The sequence below is a fragment of the Protomyctophum bolini genome (assembly GCF_963924005.1).
Source record: "Protomyctophum bolini genome assembly, chromosome: 1".
In the NCBI taxonomy this organism is placed as follows: domain Eukaryota; kingdom Metazoa; phylum Chordata; class Actinopteri; order Myctophiformes; family Myctophidae; genus Protomyctophum; species Protomyctophum bolini.
In genome coordinates, this window is record NC_137862.1 from 55,883,208 (window position 1) to 55,908,468 (window position 25,261).

Genomic DNA, 25,261 nt, shown 5'->3' on the forward strand with positions numbered 1-25,261 from the left:
TGTTAAACACACACACAGACTACAACCACTCCACAGTGCCCCCTAGCGTCTAGGAGGAGTCTTCTTCCTCACTCGGTTTAATGGCAGATTTCCACCTTTTGGGTGTCATACCGCCACCTACTGTACAAATTATTTTTGCTGTCTACTATTTACAAAACCCACCCCCACTAGTGGTCTGAGTTGATGAGGGTCCCTTCTCATATGGCCTGACCCTGTATGTGACATATTTCAGTAATTATTAAAGTTCTCCAGAAAAGAATAATAAGAGTGGCGACATGCTTTGATCTCGCTGCAAAGCGGGTGCCTATAGTTCCAAACTTTGGAACTATCCCATTGAGATAGAATGAGCACTTCCGCATTCCTTTGTTACAATGGGAGCTAGTACTCACTTACTATATTACTCTGCAGAAACTTTCTATTCCCATACTAAATGGATCAGATTTCACGGGGGCCAGTTTCGAATTGCAGCCGTCCGTAGGTGCCCTTTGAGAGAGGTTTTGAAGGAGTCAAGGGATTTGCATGTCTTAATGACTGTTGGTAGGGCGTTCCACATTTTGGTGGCATAGGAACGAAAATAAATTAGTCCCTTGTTTGTGCCGAATCTGGGTTGCACTCCCTCTGGTGTGGACTTCGTTAACATTAAGGAAGTATTTAGACAGGTAGGCTCGTAGCGTGACACTCGGTGCTGCGCTATGAGCTTGTATATTTTTCAATAGCTAAACTAACATAATGCTTAAAACACCAAAAGGGGTTCCCGCCCAGAATGGGCTAAAGTGGTTAAGCGTGTCTGTAAGTTTGATGAATATTGAACCAATGAAAAGTGTCAACAAGAGGTTGTGATTAAATATGAATGTGTTGGATTCGTTGGCTCTGTTTTTTACAAGGTTTCAACCCATGTCTTTTTTTATTGGCCTGCAGTTGTGAGTGATATTTGTGTCATTAAAACAACCATGAATTGATTGATTGATGTTCAATACATTTTGAATGGATTTATATTATGAATAGTACTGTAATAATTACTATAACATATATATTCATGTTTCTTCAGCTCTTTATAAAGGAATATAAGGAATATAAGCAAATACATACCAAATATCTTTGGCAGGCAAGGCAAGTAAGTGACCTTTTCACGTTGGGAAAATAATATCGAACAAACTGTAAACTGGTTAATGTGTGTTAAAAAGCATAACTTTGTTTCCCCAGGCAGCGCTGGTTGGCAGTTGTCAATACACTTTTGGACCGACATGTTTAAGTGCCACCTTTGGTGATTAGATGTAGCCTATTTCTTGTCAAGAAATAGCTCAAGAAATTCTTGATGGCCTCTTGTCTGTGTTGTTTAGACATGACATCATGGGCCGCTCTGCCCGATAACAGGCTCGACAAGCCCAAAGCTTATTGTTACCGGGTCTCAAACTCTCAATACATTTGTTATAGCGAGTTTGTAAATGAATTGGGCTTCGAGCTCAATCCCTATAGTCGGGGGTTCAATTCACATGTGAACAGTTTGTACTCATATCAAACGATAAGAATGTCAAGACTTCGTTTCTATGACGACCTGGATTAAAAGAATGACTCAGCTGAACTGGAGCAACCTCTATCACGCGCACGCACGCATACACGCACGCGCGCACGCACACGCACACACACACACACACACACACACACACACACACACACACACACACACACACACACACACACACACACACACACACGCACGCCTCTTCAAACCACTACATTCTACATTCAATCACAAAACTAATTGGATTTTCTTTCAAGATGTCCTGTTGCATTATAACGTGCTCCCATTTTGCCAGTATTTGAATGAGGGGTTTCCAGAGCAACCATGAGACTGAGAGCAACAAGAGGAGAATGGACTGTGATGGACTGAGTAAAAGAAGCACATCATCTTTATAAGTGAGTGGTGAGGCAGCAGATCTCTGAGAAACGGCGACTCTCTCACAGGACAGGACAGGACAGGTCAGGGCCAGAGCAGCAATGTAAGTATCATTGATTGATTGATTGATTGATTGATTGTGCCTATTATATACAGTGTATAGGTTATGGTGTATAGGTGTATAGGTATATTATATGTTGTGTTTCCATTGGGGTCCATTCGTACTGAATTCATCGAAACATTTAATGATAGACAGATTATACAATACTATGCAAAAACGTCATCAATAAACAAAGAAAAAATAAAGGACAGTAAGCATGTGAATGTGATCCTTTGCTAGTAGAAACTAGGCCGGTGCCCGGCTGTAGAGCACCGAGTCAGTAACGATGGAAGTTGGAGATCCATGCCCCCTATGTAATGCCCCTTGTACCCGTTCAACCCATGTGTCTGTGTCCCTTTTATGCCCATATATGGAGATGGCTGTATCCGTCTCTTCTGTGTCAGGCATGCCCAAACATGAAGTGTTGTGATGTCAGAACAGGCCAGCTCCATATGGAGATATAGGGGTGAGCCCGGGTAGAGGCTGTTGTGCAGTCGACTAAAGATCATAAGATTTGAGTCGACTAAATCTGCAGTTGATTTTCTTGATGACTCGCCAAAATATGACGCGTTGTGAGCTTGTATAGATGTGCTATTTTCAGAGTGCAACACCCGAGCACAACCAAACAAAATGACTTTTAGTTCTACATGGATCTGTTCTCCACTAGTCAATAGTTGTAAATATGTATTTTAGTTCTACATGGATATTCTCTCCACTAGTCAATAGTCATGGATGTAAATATGCCTTTTAGTTCTACATGCGGATCTGTTCTCCACTAGTCAATAGTCATGGATGTAAATATGTCTTGTAGTTGTACTGGATCTGTTCTCCACTAGTCAATAGTCATGGATGTAAATATGTCTTGTAGTTGTACTGGATCTGTTCTCCACTATAGTCAATAGTCATGGATGTAAATATATATGTCTTGTAGTTTTACTGGATCTGTTCTCCACTATAGTCAATAGTCATGGATGTAAATATGTCTTGTAGTTTTACTGGATCTGTTCTCCACTATAGGCAATAGTCATGGATGTAAATATGTCTTGTAGTTGTACTGGATCTGTTCTCCACTAGTCAACAGTCATGGATGTAAATATGTCTTGTAGTTGTACTGGATCTGTTCTCCACTATAGTCAATAGTCATGGATGTAAATATGTCTTGTAGTTGTACTGGATCTGTTCTCCACTAGTCAACAGTCATGGATGTAAATATGTCTTGTAGTTTTACTGGATCTGTTCTCCACTATAGTCAATAGTCATGGATGTAATGTATGGAGCATCAGCCACCGTGCTGTTACTGCTGTGTCTGCTCATCATCCTCGGTCGCCCCGCCAACAGGAGGCAGCTAGTAGGTAAAGAAAGACGCACGCACGCACACAAACACACGCACACACACGTGCGTTGCCTTCACATTATCCCTCTCGCTTTGTGCCTCTCACTGTGTTCTGCCTGCTGTAGGCTACTGTTATGTATTGCTTTATTGTGTTGTGTTCTGTTTGCCTGCAATGTTGCCTCGCTCCGTTTGTTCTTTATCTTTACCCATTTAGACCTGAGGCTGATTCTAAATCCTGACATATAAAAACTTTACTTACAAAAAATGTATCTATTATTACAATTCAACAATTGAGAAGTGAACAAGTTGTGCCAAGTCATGGACTGTGCCATGATCATCAGGTAGGCCTACTATGATTATACTATAGATATTTTTCTAAAAAGTGTACAGAAAATATTCAAATATGTTTGTATGTGGCCACACCCACCAGTTCATTAAGCTTCCCTGGTTTTCACCTTAGCACCACTAACTCTAACCACTATTAGGGTTATGATGTCACTAAAGTGGTGTATTTCATTTGGGCCTTTTGACTCAAAGGCTCAAAGCTTTCAGGAAGAAACCAAAAATACACAGGGTAGACATATTTGAATATTATTTATAACCATACCTGGGGGTCTATTAAAGTAATGTTAAAGGACGACCACGTCACCACTTTTCAACCTATCTTCATATACAGGTACTAGGTCGATCCTCACTAATAATCGTAATAAAATGGTACAATGTTTTATACTCTGTCTGTGTCTCATAGGAGGGCTGTGGGCAGTTCAGAAACCCGTCCACCAGTGACATATCGTTAGGCAGATTTTTTATAAACAATATTTTTTTTACAAAAATGTTTCTTATTGTGAGAACGATGGCTTCCATTTTCTCAGTGCAACTTTTCAGGACTAGAAAGCCTGCCGTTTCTATATTAGCTTGGATTGCCCATCGATGATGTCACTGGTGGACGGGTTTCTGAACTGCCCACAGCTCTGTATATGAGACACAGACTGAGTAGAACTTTTTTTATCATGATTATTAGTGAGGACCTAGTATATGAAGATAGGTTGAAAAGTGGTGAAGTGGTCCTTTAACTCCATAGACATGTACAAAAACAGAAAAAGTCAAATAATAATCACGGCATTACATCCTTAAGAGGAAGTGTTCTAAATGGCTCCTCCCCCAGGGCCTGGGTTCTACGCAGGCATTGGCCCTCTCCTCTCGTACGCCAGGTTCCTGTTCACCGGGATCGGAACGGCGTGCAGCTACTACAACCACAGATATGGAAGCGTGGTGCGCGTGTGGATCAACGGCGAGGAGACCATCATTTTCAGCAAGTAAGTCCCGTTAAAGATGATACATGATCATCAGGTCTTGTTGTTATATAAGAAGTGTACAGTATTTGTTAAAATGTCGTTTTTATGTGGGCATGGGCACGCCAACCAGTAAGTATGCCTGGTTTGCCTGGTGGGTGGTGATCCACCTGAACTGAAGCCACACACACAGCTGTAGTTGTATGATAAAGGGGGAGGGGTTAGGGGAGTGGCTGATAAAGTGATGTCACTACATTACTGTTTATTTCATCACACACACACACACACACACACACACACACAAAACTTAACTTAAAAAAACCGTAACTTTAAAAAAAAACATAACTTAAAAAAAATAAAATAAGGACAATTAAAAAAAGAAAACGTACACAAAAACTTAAAAAGTAAGTAATTTATTCTAATTGTTATTGCAATTTACGAGCTGCGTTTGCGCGTCTTACTTCTAATGTTTGTTTGCATATAGGGCTGCTGCAGTCTATCACATACTGAGGAGCGAGAACTACACGGCCCGCTTTGGCAGTGAACCCGGCCTGAAGCTTCTGGGGATGCACAACAGAGGAGTCATCTTCAACAGTGACCACCCGCTGTGGAGCAAAGTCAGGACATATTTCGCCAATGGTGGGGAAAACCCCTCTATCCTCCTCCTGTGCTAAAGGTTTCAGACGGGAGGCGAGTGACACAGGCGTTCTCGACCTGGATCAGCTATAATGCACGGGGTTCCCAAAGTGCATGGGACAGGGGCAGCGGTGGCCGAAACGGTTTGCGGAGCGGTCTTGATATCGGAAGGTCGCTATAGTTCGTATCTCTGGACCGGCACGTTAAAATTACCACCGCTGAAGTGCCCTTGGACAAGGCATTGAACCCCTACCATGAAATGTTCTATGAGCAGGGCCTGGCTGTAAACAAGTTCTCGAGCTTAGTCCAGTTACCCTGGGTAAACATAGTACCTCCTTTCCATGGGGTCCGGGCCGGGGACCCCTAGGGATACTTGAGGGAGTTCCAGGGGGTAATAGCTCAATTAGAGATATAAGGAACCAAATGGACCCTTAATATGGGTCTGAAACTCAGAGAGTGTACGGGTCCATTTGGTTCCATTTGTACACTCTCTGAGTTAAATTAAACAGTGGTTTTTACAATATTAATTGGGGTACCTGCAGAGATATAGAAATGCCATTAAATCGGGGGTCCGTAGCATAATGCGTATGAATTTGGGGGTCCATGAAATGAATATGTTTCGGAATCACTGCTAGAGCCCTTATCGGGGTCACTGGTTTTCAAATGGGGGGTCCATGGCCTAATAAATGCTGATTTGGGGGGCCTTGACACGAAAAAGTTTGGGATCCACTGAGCTAATGTACGCGTCTGAGACTTAAAAAAGAAAAGCTGATCACAATCCAGGTCTAGTTTCCCACGGCGGGCGTGTGCATGAAACGAGCATGCGCGCGACAATACTCACAGGACCGCAACGCCTAACCTCGCGTCACCAGCCTTTCCACCTCGGAGGAAAGCCTGGTCTGTGTTCCAAATTCGCCGTGTGAACCGGTCTGGAGTGGATGGTATAATTTACGTCATGTTGTAGTCACTGATTTGTAGTCATCAGGCAGGAAACCACAAGGCAGCTAAGAAAGTACCCAATCATTCTGATTCCTGCCAGGTGACTATAGGCCTACAAATCATTGACTACAACATGACGAAAGTTACCGTCCTGCTCCCGACCGGATCATAAACCCGAAATGGAATGCTGCTCAGGCTAGTACAACACCCCTCAACTTTGTGCGTCCAAAATAGCCGCGCGCCTCTCATCGAAAATGTATTTACCAAGGCGAGTCAGCTAAGTCGCTTCCTGTGTGGAAAGGCCTTTAGAAAAGAACAGATTAGAGAGCACTTTCAACCAATGTTCATATAACTGTTCCTCACTAATGCAGTCATTATAATATGTCACTCTGTGTCTCAGAGGAGTGATGTGGACAGTTCAGAAACCTGCCTACCAGTGACATCATTGGCGGGTCATCCCTATATCTTCACTGCTTACCCCCCAAAAAGGTTCAAGGTTGTGCAAAACTAATGCTTGGAATGGATCATGAAAAGTTAACCCCCTATATAGTTTGACATGTTACATGCTACTTAAAGCACCCAATTTCCGCCATGGAGCATTAATTAATCCCTCGATAGCGTACTGCCAAGGTTTTATCTCGCGTATAGACACTTACTTTGTGTCGCGGTACCAAGAACTGGCGGACCCAAATGCAGACACAGACAAAAGTTCGAAAGTTCAAGGGTGTTTATTTAAACAAACTGAGCAGGCAGGCAGAGCAGAGCAAGGTGCAAACAGGCTGGTCAGTGCATGGGCTGGCAGGCAGGCAGGTGTGGTCTGAGGAGGAGGAGAGGAGAGCGGTGAGTACAGGCAGAATGCAAACTGAATCACGAGAAAGCATGAGGAAACTGAAGTTCAAACACTGGTACTGGCTAGAAGTGTCTACTACCACTGTGGGTTGATTCAACAATCTGGCGATCGGTGACGTGGGAAGGCCGGGGCTTTATAGGCTCTGGAGGTGATGAGCTGATTGGCAGGCAGGAGCGTAGATTGGAGAGAATGATTATGGGACTGGAAACAGGTGAGCCAAGAGGTAAATGGAGCCAAGCCTATGCCCACACACACGCCCACACATATATAGCACTGACACTGACAAGACAGAGACAGACAAGAAAAACACAGCCCTAGCTGCGTGGGACTGTGACAATTAAATTTGAAGAGCCAAATATCCTTAACCGCATGTTACAATGACAAACTGCTGTGTGTGTGTGCAGGTGTCTTGACCGGTTGTTGTTGTCTCGGTCGGTCGGTGTGTGTGTGTGTGTGTGTGTGTGTGTGTGTGTGTGTGTGTGTGTGCGTGTGCGTGTGTGTGCGTGTGCGTGTGCGCGTGTGTGTGCGTGCATGCGTATAGCCCTCTCAGGACCCAGCCTGGAGCGCTCCAAGGAGCTGTGTGTGAGCTGCACCCGCAGACAGCTGGACCTCCTGCAGTCCGAGTGGGCCGACCCCGGGGGTCGCGTGGAGGTGGTGAAGCTGCTGCGCTGCATCGTGGTGGACGTGTCCAACAGGCTGTACCTCCGGGTGCCTTTCAACGGTCAGTACTATGACCAGACCAGACCAGACCAGTGCACGGGGGGAAAAAGTACTCAATGTTTTACTTATAAATAAAATACTGCATTATAGAACTATACTCGTTACGTTACAAGTAAAAGTCCGGAATTCAAAAGTAGAAGTAGAAAGTACTGTTTAGTCAGAATGTCTCCTTTCATGTTTTCTAAAATGTCTAAAAATCATTTGAAAACAGCAGAAAACAGCGACGCATTGTGTGCTTGTAGTGTATTTCGGCTATTTTCAAATAGCTCTGAAGTGGTTAATCACCGTTAATGTATGTTGTTTTGTAATAATCATCCAAATCACCAAAGTAACTATAAGGTTTTCTTTTTTAGATGTAACGGAATAGTTATTTTTAAATAAATAAAAGTATTGCAAATTGGAAATACTGAAGTAAAGTACCAGACGAATCTACCACAGGAAAAAAGAGATTGGTCTGGACCAATCAGCAGTGTTGTTTTTGGCAGCACATTTTGGATTTTAGTTTTAGTCATAGTCTCTTGAATAGTTTTCATTTAGTTTTAGTCACATTTTTTACTCCATAATATACCACAGAGAAGGACCTGCTGGTGAAGATACAGAACTACTTTGACGCCTGGCAGAGCGTTCTGATCAAACCTGGCGTGTTCTTCAAGGTGGGATGGTTCTACTGGAAGCAGCAGGCAGCAGTGTAAGAACAACACAACAACAACAACACACTTAACTGGACACTGAGGCCCCTTTTCCACCAGTTAGGATTTCCTCTCGGTGGATCCATCTATAGTTTCAATTTACAGATATTTTTTTATATTGGTTCTATATAGTTTACATGTGATCCTAGTTTACTGAGGCACTATACTGTCTCTCTCTGCATTCTATGTATGTGTTTAACTTTTTTGTATTTCATTTTGTAAGTCACTGAATAAAGAGCGTCTGCTAAACGCCTACATTGGACATTAAAGCCAGCATGGGCTCACCATGTCCATGTTGTGAATGTTCTGCTTGTGTGCGTGGTCAGCCAACAGCTCCAGGACGCCATGGAGAGCCTGGTCCAGAAGAAAAGGCAGATGATCGATAAAACTGATCTGGACTTTGCATCGGAACTCATCTTAGCCCAGGTCCACTTGTACAGTACATCATATCCAGGGCGTGTACTTGTAAATTATGATCCCAAGGCTACTTACAGTACAGTACAGTACAGTGACAGTATTTTGGGTTTATAACTAGAACCGTAGGTCATTTTTCCAAGAGTCCCCCCTGGATTCCTTGGATCATGATGCAACTCACTACATATGTAGGCATAGGGCATTCTGCAACGAAGCTGATTGTGTGTGTGTGTGTGTGTGTGTGTGTGTGTGTGTGTGTGTGTGTGTGTGTGTGTGTGTGTGTGTGTGTGTGTGTGTGTGTGTGTGTGTGTGTGTGTGACTGTGTGTGCGTGTGTACACAGATTACAGAGTCACGGTGAACCGATTGTAGACAACATCATGTGTTCGAGATGATCATAATTATTTGTGGTCTGTTATAATGACAGAATCATCATGGCATTATACTGATGATATAGTGTTTTATATTAACAGAGTCATGGTGAACTGAGCGCGGACGACGTCAGACAGTGTGTGTTGGAGATGATCATCGCCGCTCCAGACACTCTGTCCGTCTCGCTGTACTTCATGCTCATGCTGCTCCACCAGAACCCCGACGTGGAGCAGAAAGTCCTGGCGGAGATTGACCATATCGTGACAGGTGACTTATTTTGTGACACCACCGTCCTATTGTTCTGCACTCAATCACACGCAAACTATCCTTGAGGGGTTTCCAGGTCACAGGTGGTCCCCATCACCATGCAGCTAGGAGTTGGTATAACCAAATGGACCCCTATATAGGCCTGACGTCGAAATAAATAAAGTCTTCTGAAAGAATATCATTATATTCAAAGATTTGTGCCACATTTTCAAAAATAAATAAAAAATAGCAGACCTACAAGCTCATAGCACGCCTTGAAAACCGCAGATCTATAACCATCTCATGTCGGGACTTATCTTGTGGTCATAGCGGCTGTCACGTGTAGGTGAGGTAAGGACCCAAGGACAGCCAGGCATGTAGTGTTCAAAACCATGAATTGGTGTTTTAATTCAGAAGACAGGTGAACATGAACAACTTAAAACAAACTGAAACAAGTGACAGGATACAATGACTCAACAAGGACTGACTGGGGGAACAAGACTGATATACACATGAGGGTTGATTACAAAATGAGGCACAGCTGGAGCAAACAAACCAAGAACCAAGAAAACTAGACCAGGGAACAATACATAGAAATACAAGACCTAGACCTGTACAATGAATGACAAAAGTCTGTGACTGTGTGACAGCGGCGGGTGAGCAGACGGCGGAAAGCCGGGTCGACTACAAGAACCTCCCGGTTCTGGAGAGGTTCATCAACGAGTGCCTGCGCTTCCACCCCGTGGTGGACTTCACCATGCGCCGGGCGCTGGAGGACGACGTCGTGGACGGCACCGCGGTGGCCCGCGGGACCAACGTCATCCTGAACATCGGCCTGATGCACCAGACCGAGTCCGTCTTCCCCAAACCGGACCAGTTCAGCCTGGACAACTTTGACAAAACCGTACGTCTGTTAAACTGTTGTCACTCTTATGTGTTTAGCCTTGCGTATATTATATAGCCAGGTAATATATCACCGTGTGGATATTATAGTCTCGTCCTTCTCAGTGTTAGGATTTCTCCCAAGGAATGGTTTAAAAAAAGATTCAAACAAAGACACTATTGGTGAGACGGTCCAGTGTTGGAACTAACGCCCTTGCATTAAGTTACTTTACATAACGAAACTACTCTTTGCTGTAACTTGTAATGTAACTCTTTACATTTTCCCATTCAGTAACGTTAGTATAGTTACTGTGTTTTCAATGGGTGAGTTAGGGCCGGTTCATACTCCTATTTTACCGCTGTTTCGGCGCTGTAGCGCCGAAATGATTTCGGCTCGTCAGAAATTTTGAGTAGCACCGAAGAGACGACTTTAGGACGATACCCGCCCCCCCCCCCCGAACCTCAAACGACGTCACATTGTAGGCTCTACAGAGCCGAACCGACTTTTATCCGGCTCTAAAATAGGAGTATGAATCGGCCCTTAGTAGTTACCCACGTTGCGTAATGTAATCCAAAAGAACCGTGCATGGGAAGGGCATCAGTATTAGACTCGATATTGTCTGTGATTTTGGATATTGTACTATTGTGTACAAGAGTAGAGCTTAAAACACACCACAACTGGACCAGTGACATATTTTTTCCTTGAAAACAATGTGTCTGAATTGGAAAATCTTATAGCCTATTATTTTAAAACCTTAATTCTTTTTATAAAGTAAAGTAAAGTAACTATAGTTACTTTCATAATATAGTAACTAGTAAAGTAATTAGTTACTTTTTCAGACTAGTAACTTATAACTATAACTCATTACTTTTTAAAAGTAACTTGAACAACACTATAAGACCTGGCTACAACCAATCAGAGTAAGCGCAGCCCATTCTTGCAACATTCATCACATGATGTGATTAAGCCCGCTCCATATTTGCATACTGGGACGTGATTGGCTCTAGCCTGCATGTCAGACAAATCTGGTTGGTTCCTCACTATACTGCATACATGACCTAAACCTGCCTGGGTCTTTTTTGAGCGGTGTAGCCATTCCAAGGAATAGCAATGTCCCTATGTTCACGTATACGCGTGTCCCTATGTTTAGAGGACCAGTAGGAGCAAAAGTGGCGCTGTTGTGCTAGAAACAGAGAGAGAGAGAGAGAGAGAGATAGTGTTGCACTGTTGCTAATTACAGAGAGAGAAAGAGAGAGAGAGAGAGAGGTGTCTGCTAATTCACAGTAACTCTGTCATTTCTCGACCGTTTTGGACGCGGGGCGGCTCGCCGGAACCGGGCTGGCACCCTGGGGTGTGTTCCTGTGGCTCTGGAAGTTCCGGGGGACCCACCCGAGGACCCCCACACGGAGTTGCACCACTCAGTTATTATTTTTTTGTCTGCGTAGGCCGGCATAGACCATACACCATAGACCAGTGGTCCCTCTCTCTCTCTCTCTCTCTCTCACCCAGTCGGTTCTCTTATATTTATAAATATATTTCATATTTCCCAGGTCCCCAAGCGGTTCTTCCAGCCGTTTGGGTGTGGTCCTCGCGGGTGCGTCGGTAAACACATCGCCATGGTGATGATGAAGGCCATCCTGGTCACCATGCTGGACCGCTACACGATGGCGCCCCCCGACGGCTGCACAATGAACAGCATCAATCGCACGCACGACATGACCGTGCAACCCGACAGCCGCCAACGGGCCCTGACCATGACCTTTCACCCCAGGCCAAAGGTCAACACTCAACGCACCCAGGAGTAAAAACGAATTAACCCATTAAGGCCTTGAAGGTCGATACTACAAAATGCCTTCTACTGTAAATCCAGTGGCGGAAAGTAGTCTGGTGTATATAGCCAGACAACTATTCCACAATCTCCGAATGCTACAGTATAGAGTCTGGTTCTCTGGAACTACACCTCCCGAAATCCGAGTAAGGAAGCTGCCATTTCCGTTAACGGAAATATATTTTAAAGTATCTGTACATTTTCTTTTTTTAATTTCCTTTTCTGCTAAGCAACAAGTTTACAATGCTTGGATGTTTTCTATTTATATTATGTGCGGGAATGTAAAGACGAAACGGAAGTGGGGAGGCACTTCCGCTTTATAGCTTCCATTGCTGAGTCCAGACTGTATGACGGAAGCGTTTGAAAATTGCGAGAGTATATAGTACACTTGATTAAATACTACTAGCAAGAGGTCGTGATTATGAATAATAATAACTACATTGGATAAATTGTTGTGATTATGAATAAGGTGTTGTGAATGAGAGGAGCCCAAGAGGGAACAGTGAGGTTACAGGGAAAAGACGGTGGAGGACTTTCAAGTACTTTTAAGGGAAGGTGTGCAGGACGGTGGTGAGACCAGCTATGTTGTATGGTGGTTTAGATACAGACAGCCATGTTGTATGGTGGTTTAGAGACAGACAGCTATGTTGTATGGTGGTTTAGAGAGAGACAGCCATGTTGTATGGTGGTTTAGAGACAGACAGCCATGTTGTATGGTGGTTTAGAGACAGACAGCTATGTTGTATGGTGGTTTAGAGACAGACAGCTATGTTGTATGGTGGTTTAGATACAGACAGCCATGTTGTATGGTGGTTTAGAGACAGACAGCTATGTTGTATGGTGGTTTAGAGACAGACAGCCATGTTGTATGGTGGTTTAGAGACAGACAGCCATGTTGTATGGTGGTTTAGAGACAGACAGCCATGTTGTATGGTGGTTTAGAGACAGTCGCACTGAGGAAAAGACATGGGAAGCAGAGCTGGAGGTTAGCAGAGACTAAAATGTTGAGGTTCTCTCTGGGGGAGGATGGATAGGATCAGGAACAAGTACGTCAGAGGAGGGATAGTGGAGTATATCAGACAGTAGGCCTAGACGAGGAAGACCAAAGAGTAGATTTATGGATGTAGTGAAAGAGGACATGAAGTTAGTTGGTGTGCAGAGAAGAAGAGGCAGACGAAAGGGTGAGATGGAGGCAGAAAACAGAAGACATTGGATACATTGTTGTGATTATATGAATAATAATAACTACATTGGATGGATACGTTGTGAAGTGATGGGCGCTCTTATCATCGTACATCATCATGTTCATGACGTTTAATAGACACCATGTCGTCTATTTGCTCAGACACTATGACATTAAATTCTCCATTCATTGTCAATGGGAATTTAATATTCGTGTATAGGACAAAGTTTGTGCACATACATACACACACACACACACACACACACACACACACACACACACACACACACACACACACACACTACTGCAGGAGTTTGGGTCTAGCACTCCACTGAAAACCATTGCTGATTTTTCTCGTTTAGCATAATTCTTTATTTTAAATCGTAGCTATGTTTGACATTGTGTGAAATAAATGTCTGTAATAAAATCATCTGTTGACATTAAGAAGTAGTCTGTGATATTTCCATCAGAACACAACACTGTCTCATAGAGTTATTATGTTCCTACAAGCATTGGGTGCTTGTAGATTATTGTGTGTGTGTGTGTGTGTGTGTGTGTGTGTGTGTGTGTGTGTGTGTGTGTGTGTGTGTGTGTGTGTGTGTGTGTGCGTGTGTGCGCGTGCGTGCGTGTGTGTGTAAAGGTGGGTCAAATGAGGATCTGCAACCTCCCCGCACACCTGCAAATTGATTACTTAACCACTCCACTTTTCACGTCAGTTTGCACTCTTCAGACACAGGCAGATACAGAGATCTCCATGTGGGACAAAGACAGATAGTTAAGTTAAAACGGGTGCTATGACAAGTTGACAATTTGGGCTTATTATCCCAAGTTGCATCGTTCTCAAGTAGGCCGGTGGCCGACAGGCACGTACAGGTCTAGTCATTCTTCAATTGAAAATTAACATTTGGACTTGATGGCTGTTATAAAGCCCAAAACCTCTAGCTCGAACCAAAAGGAAATAGCAAATTCACTCATAGGATTATTGAAGTGATCAAGAGGAGCCACATACATACATGTAGCCTACACATACTGTTCCCTGTTACAACTCACACCTTCAACGGCAGATTCAACACAACATACTGTACACACTGATTGAGATTCACATCGACATCAGCATTCAGTTCCAGAGCCAGAAACAGTTACTGAACAGGTTTCAATTTGCGTGTACTATTACTGTTATAACTATGAACAGGCTGATAGTTGCATCATCAGTTCCTCTCTGACTTTCATAAGCACATTGGAGATGATCTAAGCTGTTATAGAAACCATCGCTGTGGTTTGTCTGCTTATAACTCTTTCAAAACGTTGTTTTCCCAAAATGGAAGTAAGAGCAATGGGCCTGAATTATTTTAGTTCAGTGGCTCGAGAGGCACTGAACTTATTTTCCATAAGTTGGGCATTGTTAGAGAGTCAAACAAAAGCAAATACTGGAATAGCATCAACACAAGTTCATGAACATTTTCTTTCAACACTCTAAGCCCATCAGGCCCATGGTGCCGAGTTGAGCTTAATACAGGAAAGGCTAGCTAACAGTTGTTATTATAGGGAATATTTTTTGACAGATTTAGTTCGCATGATTTTACTTTAAACAACAGATAGGATGTAAACGGTGTCAATCAGTTCGTGAGGGGTGTCACGATAATAGCCAGTTTTTTCCCGTCTCAGTTTAGCCCTGTAGCGTGGCAGTATAGGTGTATGGGACTTCCCCAGGGCAGGCCTGCAGGTGGATTTGTAGGCGTCTGGTATGTGTTGCCATAACACTTATCCAGGGTGTGCTAAGGCCGTTCGCGGCCGAAACGTTGTGTCTTAAAACTTATGGTGTTTTAAATAAAATAAAACACCTTTTGGAGCAAGCCTGTGTGCGGACTATACTTTCTTATCTTCACTGTATTTACCTTAGTCCAGTACCAGCCAGGAACTGGATGTGCGCATGCCACCTGCTTTTTAAACTGTGTGTGAACACCCCGGCTGCTACTGTATCATCATGAATCTTGACCAATGAAATGATGCCGGCCGTCTAAACACCCTCGTGTGGAGCACATAAAAAGACCTTGTAGAAGACCCCGACCACCAATCTCCACGGACACAGCTGAGACCAATTCAGGCTGATCATGTTGCTGAGTCCTCAACTCCTGTGCTTGCTGGGCCCGACCATGGCACTAGGTAATTGTTCTTTTATTGTTTCATAATGCTTCCATAATGGTTTTAAGGACCCCCAGTTTGACATACATTTAAGGCTTTCATCTCTGAATCAAATCACTAGAGAGACCCCTATTGGCTCGCTATATAGAACCATTAAAATAAAAGGTTCTTTAGAGAACTTTTACCTGACAATTATTATTTCTGGAAACAATTTGTTCTTGATGGCATATCATTCTAATTTGGCACCTTTATTTGCACGTGTGCGTGCGCTTGTGTGCGTGCGTGTGCGCATGTGTGTGTGTGTGTAAAGGTGGGTCAAATGAGGATCTGCCCGTTGCTGTTGGACAGAATCCTCATCATATCTCCATATTTTCCCATAACTTAACACCCTATACTTGATCATATTTCACGGTCACACAAGATATAGCAGATATATACAAGCTGCAAGCGCGTCACACTGCAGATCTGCAATTTTGCTGAATTAGAATCTTAATGGTGAAAAGAAACAGTTTTGGACTTATGAGTTTTCATCTGACGTCGTGTGTGTGTGTGTGTGTGTGTGACCGGTGGCCGATTAAGTCACAAGAAACAATCAATATAACATCATGAGCAACACAGTAATATATATTTAAAGTGCACTGTTTAAAGTGTGTGTGCATGTATACTGTGAGACCCAATAATGTCTTATATAGCCCACTACGCCACTTGCTTTGGGGAGGTGCAAGTCCTCAATTATATTCTTAAATTTCAAAGGACACTCAGGTTCATGTTTTACCCAGGTAAAAGAGCAATACAGCATAAAGAAACCCAGGAAAAAGACTGAGGCGGAGGCCATCTATCAGGGAGATATAACTTACAATATTTATTACAAAGAATAGGTTTAAAATATAATAAATGAAGGCCTCTAATTGCCAATGAAACAAAATATCATACTAAGCTAAAAATATGCAATTACTTTATTCTACCAACAATCCTAAAACTTTGCCATCAATATCAACTCTTAAAAACTGTCCAGTACAAAATGTGCAAATTACGCAGTGTGCAAGTCAGTCTAACAACAAGGTATAGCCAGGCATGGGCAGAGGAAGCAACCCCAATCCAGTCCTAAATCATCGAAATCCATCCACCCATGGATCTGCAAGTACACAAAACAGAGCCGCCAGTATCTCTGTACAGAAGCCCACGGCAGCTATAGTGCACAGGGATAGTATATCTACAGAACGCTGCTTAAACAGTACTCACACACACGGCCGGGGTTATCCCGGCCGCTGCGATGGTTTGACATGCAGCATTCCGTTATGCACTGGTCTGGTTTAATTAATGACAGGAAACCATCCAATTACTAAAGCAATGTTTTCTATTTGAATCCTGCAACAGCGTTGGACGAATGCATGTGGCAGGTGAGCCGCAAACTATCAAAACTTGGATGTACTACGTAACTACACGCTTTTAACAATACAGCGTGGCGAGCCGCGCACCATCAGCAAACAGACAAATTATAGGGCTGCCCTGCGTTATAATGCGTACTTTTAACAATACAGCGTGGCGAGCCGCCCACCATCAGAAAACAAACAAATATAGGGCTGCCCTGCGTTGTAATGCGTACTTTGTAGGGCTAGCTAGTAGCAGCCCACACATTAAAAAACAGCAAACACTGGTAATGGATCATGTAAATTGAAATGTTTGAGCGTGGGCTTTCGGACTAGATCATAGAGAAGATCAGTCAGAGTACCCTGCTCAATTTAATCTGCTCAATGAGACAATCGCGCAGAAGACACCAGGAACAGAGACAAACTCTTCGCAGCAGCCAGGCTGTCCACGCCATAGTGGTGTTTCTAACGAGAAAATTGAGGTTCCGGGGTGATTCTCTACGCTTTTTTTGTTGTTGCAATAACTCGGTTGCCATTCGAAAAGCTCCTGTGGTTTACTGAAAAGCGAGAGATAAAAACAGTAAACTTTAAAAGTACAGGAACCAGACCACATTTAGGGTTAGAAAGAACACCCCGTGTGCAGGAGTGGGCGAGGCTCCAGACTTTATAAAGGCTAGAGGCATGACGTCAACTGGTCAACACCTCCTCCCGTAATATTTCTAAAAGGGCTGCAAAATAAATTAATCAAGGACAACTTAATCTGCAAACATGATGACAAGGGGTTTTTGCGAGAATGATCTGGCATTAATTTGGACGTGTTTTTATTATCATCCTAAAGTCATAGCATGTGTGTGTTTATAATTATGCAATAGGCTACAATACTTAAAATGTAGCTATAGCTGTTACATTTTCACGAAAACAAATGCATTTATATTTCTAATCAGAAAATAGTTTTAACTACAGTACATTTTGACGAAGGTACACCTTTTAAAATACAAAATACCACTGGCAAATATGAAAGACTACATCTACAACACACTTCAGAATAGATTCAGAAAGCTATTCTGAGATCAGTATAAAGATATTTTTAAAAAGTTGGCTTTGAAGAGCCAAAAGAAAAGAAAATCTGGTGCATTTTAATACTGGACACTGGACAGTGCAGAAAGTGACCACGGAAGTGTAGCTGTAGGGTGGAAGAGTGACTGTTTGTTACAGTTGAGAAGGTTTACGAATAAAGACATTAGTCATTTTGATGTATCCAGTGGTCATTGGAGTGGTCATCATGTTTTCCCCATGGGGTGGGAGGTGGGAGGCTAGGACAGACTTTGTTGACTTTGGCCTTTCTATTGGACTTATCTTACATACGAATCAGTGAGATCAGTCTGATGAATACCAAACTTGTCACTTTCACAATACTGTTATGAATGATGATTGTTATTTTTCACATACAGGTTTCCGAGAACAAGACATTTCTACATTTCACTGCTAAATTTCACAAAATGTAGAATTGATTGAATAAAATAAATGTGAAACTTGCTTAATTGTAATAGAGTGATCAAATTTAATTAAATGTAAAACCATATCGTTAAAATAACACTGAGCCACATTAAGCAAAGCATAATCGCATTCATCTGAATAATAATTTTAACTGACAGTTTGCCCCTAGTTTTCTCACATTAGTCTATTGTGTTTGTTGTTTTCTATGTATGTTCAAAATTGTGCACAATGCATAAATGAAATCTGACTGTATAATGCTCACCATTGTTGCAAACAATACCATCTTGCTTGCATAATACTACACTATGTGTTACAGAGCAAAATATACTAATCCTAATGTTTATTCATGTATTTTCTCCAGATAATTGGTACAGCTTGGGGTCACAACATAAGGACGGCTCTAGAGCCAACCGTCTTGTCCACAGAGCCCAGAGGTCATCTTCAGGCCATGCTAGGATGAGCAGGGAGGTCCAGGGAGGAGCACTGACATGACCATTGACACTCTTCCAGACAACATGACACACTTAGTGGTGAGGGAGGTAACATGCCCAGCAATGTTCAGAGACAGACTGTAGTCTCTGGTCAGAGAGATAAAGTTACAGTACAGTATACCAGTAACAATTAGTTTTTCTTGACACCCTTGACGAGGTTCTTTATTAAGCACTGCCCTCTGCTGGAAGTAAGAAATATACTCAATTTAACTTTGCCCACTGAGGGTGCATGAATGTAACTTCTTTCTCAGAGTTCACTGTGTCTGTTAGATAAATATATTAGTTTATATAGAGACTTAACCCTAAAAATAGACGCTCTATTTCTCTATTTTATGTTTTCTAGGAGGATTCTGGCAGGTATTAGTATTACACATGGCGTAGTTTTGGCTCAGAGGACATACGCAGTACGCACACGTGAACTCTGGGTAGACATGAGTGACCTCCAGCATGGACAAGTCAGAATGCACGGCATTCTGTCCAATACACACAGACAGGCTGCGGTAAGTCATATTCATGCGCATATGCACGCATGTCGTATGCACATACCATATGCACGCATGTACATATGCACGCACATACCATATGCACGCATGCACCTATCATGCACAAACATACCGTGTGCAAATAAAACGAAATGAACTTACTGTTGACACATACTTTAGCAAAGGAACATAGATGTGTTGTGTAGTCTGTCTGCTGTATCATATGGGGATATAGCTCAGTGGTAGAGCATTTGACTGCAGATCAAGAGGTCCCTGGTTCAAATCCGGGTGTCCCCTCTATTATGTCAAAATCATATAAGTTAGAATGCACAGCATTCTGTCCAATACACACACACACACACACACACACACACACACACACACACACACACACACACACTTATATGCAAATAGTGTAAGGCAGAGTGAAAGGCTATTGTTGTTGACACAGTCTTCAGCAAAGGAACTTGCTGTACACTGACAGCTTTTTATTATACAGGTATAAATATTATATGTATATAACGACCCTGTATAACATGTATATAACGACACAATGTGACATAGCTGTTTACAAAATGCTGTACCCCCTCCAACTGTATATACTTTCCCCATTTTCAACGATTTTTATTATATTTTGACACTTCCTTTGGCAATGTAAACGTACGTTTTCTCATGCCAATAAAGATCCTTTGAATGGAATTGACCCCTGTTTCATATGGGGATATAGCTCAGTGGTAGAGCATTTGACTGCAGATCAAGAGGTCCCTGGTTCAAATCCGGGTGTCCCCTCTATTATGTCAAAAACAAGAAATGTGTTCATTAATAATCTATACTGCTTTTGAAAAATAAGATATTTTAATTCTGCACATTGCAACAGGCATGTGTATAAATAAAAGCATGTCTCTCTCTGTCGATCTTTCTTCTTCCACTCCAGAGGGTTGCCCTGTCATTTGGCTTTCCATTCTATGGACATTACCTGAGGCAGATTATAGCAACAGGAGGTACATGTATTAATTTGTCAGAAAGATTACATTGACCTTTTCTATTTTTTAAATCTAAGTAATGCTATTTGTGCTAGTTTTGAAACATTCCTCCCATTTGCCCATATTCAGGACTCATTTTCATGGGGGACATTACTCACCGTATGCTGACAGCCGGTGAGTAATGTCCCCCATGAAAATGAATCCTGAATATGGGCAAATGGTATGCTGACAGCCCCTCTTCCCTGTGTTGCTACCTTGCCGTGGTGGGGAGGCTTGTGTTCCTCCATGACCCTGAGGGCTATACCGGCAGGGGTCATACCCCTGGCAGGTTCTACCAAGCCGGGCAGGTTTTAGGGTAGAGGACAGACGAAAGGCAACACCTGGCCCTCCAGGTTGGGGGTTGGGCGTGGGGCTAACAACCCCACCCCGTAAAAAAATCACATGTTACAGATACGTCAAGAAGAGAAAACCAAGACATCACGGCCCTAGGAGAAGATGGTCCTCCACCAGAAGGAACTATGACGCAGGGTGGTGAAAGCCGGAAGCATCTGGAAACCACTCTGCCGAATACCATTCTTTCAACCAGGGCTATCACCACCTTCGGCACATGGAACGTAAGAACCATGTTCGAAGCTGGGAAGACAGCACAAGTTGCCGCCGAGATGAAAAAGTACAACCTTGCCATCCTCGGAATCAGCGAATCAAGATGGACGGGTTCCGGACAGAAGAGGCTTGCCTCAGGAGAGCTGCTGCTGTACTCAGGCCATGAGGAGGACAACGCACACCATACCCAGGGAGTTGCATTTATGCACAGAGAGCACTCATGGGATGGGAGGCTCATGGGCCTAGAACAATAGCAGCGTCTTTCAGAACAAAAAAGGAAAGGATCATCAACACCTGTCTGCGACGAATCCTCCAGATCCGCTGGCCAAACACCATCAGCAACAAGGAGCTGTGGCAACGCACCAACCAAATGCCCTCAGAGGAAGAGATCCTCAAAAGGCGCTGGAGATGGATAGGCCATACTCTCCGAAAACCAGCCTCAAACACCACAAGGCAGTCCCTCAAGTGGAATCCCCAAGGGAAAAGAAAGAGAGGTCGGCCACGGAACACCTGGCGCAGAGACTCGGAGGCAGATGCAAAAGCTATGGGCCACACTTGGGGACAGCTGGAAGTGTTGGCTGAGGACCGGGATGCTTGGCGAACTCTTGTCGACGGCCTAAACCCCAGAAGGGGTAATAGGCGTAAGTAAGTAAGTATGCTGACAGCCACACAGTACATAGCCCCTCTAATGGCAAACTTTGACTCCAGCTACTCAAAAGAATCCACTGTGCAGTACCTGGACAACGGTACGGTGTTGGTATCTTGTGGTTGCTGTTTTGCGAAGCATCTTGTTCCATCAATTGCATGATTATTTGTTTGTGACTCTTCCTTGACCGGTACTTCCCACAGGTGATACGTTTGTGGTACAGTGGGAGAAGGTCAGACTCCATGGGAGAGAGGCAGAAGGGGCCTTCACCTTTCAGGCTGCTCTGTACAGAACAGGAACCATCACATTCAGCTACCGAGATGTGAGTCTCACCCCACAAGCCCACATCCACTATGTACATTACATCTACTGGTATTAACATGTGTTTCTCGTAGCCTAATTCAAAATGCATCTATTTAACTTCTTTCTGTGCCTCTCATAATCAGATACCTCTGCCAATGGAGGTGATTGGTTCAGCTCAGCATCCAGTGAAGGCAGGTTTGTCTGACGCCTTCATGGTACGCTTACCTTCTCCGGAATCACCAGGTCAGCAATCCTTGTGCTAATTCACGCCCTCTTCTTTGGAAATAATCAATTTGACGAAATGTCTAACGAGATCTCTCTCATATAGATGGCCAACGAAGGACAGTTTATGAATACCATCGGGTTGAGATAGATGCTACCAAAATTACCAACAACACTGCTTTTGAATTCTCTTCTCTGCCTAGTAAGTGGTGTCTTTCTAAATTGTATCCACGGAGGGATGAGCAAAGGGGTGTATGAATATTGGCCTCATTCACCTCTAAAAAAATAATCTCTATGTTCTTGCTTCTCTCATTCTGTTCCCTTGGCTTCCTGGGATAGCTTGTCTGCAATATGACACCTGTGAGCTGTGTGTGAACCAGACCTCCAGCTGTAGCTGGTGTAATGTACTCCAGAGGTGAGTAGGAGTAGGACTGCAGAGTCTGTAGATCCATATCCACATGTATAATCTATTCTACAGTATCTATCTATCTATCCATCTATTGTATACTGTATTATACATACTGTATATTGGACTTTGCAAGTTGCTCTGGACAACTCCCACCTATACTGTTAAAGCTTTATTTGAATATGCTGTGTATATTGTGTGTTCAGATGCTCAGATGGCATGGACAGGCACAGGCAAGAATGGTTGGATTATGGCTGTTCAGAGGAGGTAGTTGGAAATTATTAATTATTATGAAATTACAGAATTAATTGTGAAATGATTGAAATGTTTCTCACAATTTAGTTTATTGACATAATTATATGTGTACAGATTAAAGACATTACATGTGAAGATTACTCCAGGGGAAGTTCTGGCAGTTCCTTTGGTCCCTCTGTGACTCCTGACTCTAAGGCCACAACCCCCTCGAGTCCCCTACAAAATGGCTGTAAGACTGATGGTGAGTCAAGGCCGTCACTTGTGTGTTACCTGGCAGTTAGTTAGTTACAGAGTATGCTGCTTTACATGATTTAATTTAATTGTAATTGTTTGTCTGCCTCCAGATGAAACCAAACATCACATCCTCTTGAATGGTAATGGTGAGTTGAGGTGTTCATGGATATCAACATTGTTTCATGAATATTTTTTCAGTCATGTAAATATTCTGGACGTCTCTTGTACCTTTGTCCCACTCAGATCTGAAGACAAGTTCTCCCAAGCAGAGGGACGGTTCAGCTAATACTGCTGTCATAGCTGGTATAGTGGTGGCTCTCGTGTTGCTCTTGGCTCTGGTTCTCTTGGCTCTTTACATTAACTCCCACCCTGCTACTGCATCGCCTCTTTACCTCCTCCAGGTGAACGCTGCATATTTTCATTCCCCCTGAGTCAATAAAAATAACAAAGCTATTGCTTGAATCTGTCCATTACCTCCAAATTTCATCTAACAGACATTCTCTCTTTGTCTTTTTTTTTTAGGGAAGGAAGAGCTACTGGCCATCCTTGAAGTTCAGAAAGCAAGGATTCCAAAACAGTTACACAGAGGTGGAGAGAGAGACGACTGAGAAGGAGAGCATTGTTGAAGCTGGGCCTTGCTGAATGATTTGAAGAGATGTAGGCTACAGAGGAAAGAAAAATACTGGGATATGAAAGAAATTATGTTTGAACTGAATACTTTATTATGGACGTTCCCAAAAGCCATTAAACATTCATATTTTCAAATCTGTTTTTACATTCTGGCTGTTATCTTTTACTTTGCTCAAAGTTGCAAAATAGAGAAGGAATTGTACTAGTATGGGTTGTTGTATGTAGACTATAGGCTAGTTAAATTTGGGGTGACCACCAGGTTAATGGCATGACCACCATGCAGACCTGAGGGAATAATATGGATAATATGGCTTTAATATTGACATTCCCAAAAGCCATTAAACATTGAACATTCATATTTTCAAATCTGTTTTTACATGCTGGCTGTTATCTTTTACTGTGCTCAACCGGTCTATTGCAAAATAGAGAAGGACTTGTACTAGTATGGGTTGTAGTCGACTATAGTTACATTTGGGGTAAATAAAAACGTCTGGGTTACCAGGTTGGCTTCACCATGCAGACCTGAGGGAGAAAAGGGGGCCTACGTTGAGGCAGTTATGATGATGCAACTTGTGATCTGGTGTTCAGTTCAATGGGCGAGTGAACGAGGAAGTTCAGACCCTTAAAAAATGATTAGCCATGATGAAAACTATTATGTAGTTTGTAAATGCGTAAATGTGACAAACGTCAAGTAGACGAGAGGAATACTGGACTACTCGGACGAGAGCCCTTTACAAAACGGAACACACAGTTGTAGTTCTCATCATCTGGCAGCAGGTGTCGCCCGAACCAAATACATCTATAGCTAGGATCTCAAGTAAGACACAGGGCGAACTTGGCAAAAAAGAAAAATAGATAAAGATCATATTATGATTTGGGTGTCAGAGTGTGTTACAGTTACAGTATGTAGACATTTAACTAAATGGAAGCCCGGATAGTGTACAAATGGAAGGAAGGGGGCCCTGTGGCCCGTCGGGAACACCCCCCAAACCGACTGCCCCCCCCCCCCTCCAGAAAACTGCTACAGAAACAGAAACTGTCAGACGAAGACCAAAAACACTAGCGGGGATTCCTATGTTGCGTTATATTTTTCGAAAGAAGCAACATCTGTACCTATAGTCTCGTACCAGGCCCTGCAAGCTTCGGGCCCTGGCGCTTAAGCTCCACCTAGTTCCATTGTTAGTCCGGCTCTGTCTGTGTATGTATCTGTCCTCTTTGCAGTCTCTCTGAAACGAATCCTCTGGCCCCATTTATAGCCAGTGGAGCTCCACCCATTCATTGACAGGGCTGGCACTGAGCAGATAATCAGTGGCTTAAAGGGGACGTTCAAGAACACAACCATTGTAACACACAACATCACATTAAGACAGTAATACAAAAAGGGAGAACAACATTGCATTAACAGATAAATAAGGCCATCATGCAACCACAAAAAAAGAAAGAAAAAGAACACTTGACCCCCGTCACATGTGTGTGCGTGCGTGTGCGTGCGTGCGTGCGTGCGTGCATGCGTAGGCACCGTGCACGCCATCCCCTTGGCCGAGGAGGAGGAGGTGAAGCTGGATCAAGGGACCAGCTGTCCAATATTCTGGGCCAGCTTCAGCGGCCTCTGCTACA

General features: G+C 43.2%; 1 protein-coding gene and 1 pseudogene across 2 annotated transcripts; both read left to right on the forward strand.

The window, feature by feature from the left end:
* Positions 1–3,255: 3,255 nt before the first annotated feature.
* LOC308321064 (aromatase-like) lies at positions 3,256–12,174 on the forward strand (the record flags this gene model as incomplete). Its single annotated transcript, XM_080771851.1, has 9 exons — positions 3,256–3,349; positions 4,496–4,646; positions 5,107–5,261; positions 7,589–7,768; positions 8,341–8,455; positions 8,783–8,882; positions 9,342–9,500; positions 10,151–10,390; positions 11,920–12,174. The coding sequence occupies 9 exons, from the start codon at positions 3,256–3,258 to the stop codon at positions 12,172–12,174; spliced, it is 1,449 nt and encodes a 482-aa protein (XP_080627977.1).
* Positions 12,175–16,909: 4,735 nt separating this feature from the next.
* LOC308321073 (plexin domain-containing protein 1-like) lies at positions 16,910–23,663 on the forward strand (annotated as a pseudogene). The gene is made up of 15 exons: positions 16,910–16,922; positions 18,751–18,919; positions 19,224–19,380; positions 20,297–20,363; positions 20,475–20,519; positions 21,614–21,694; positions 21,798–21,916; positions 22,041–22,140; positions 22,226–22,321; positions 22,459–22,534; positions 22,732–22,792; positions 22,895–23,021; positions 23,125–23,160; positions 23,258–23,415; positions 23,537–23,663. The product of its transcript is annotated as a plexin domain-containing protein 1-like (transcript).
* The last annotated feature ends 1,598 nt before the right edge of the window (positions 23,664–25,261 follow it).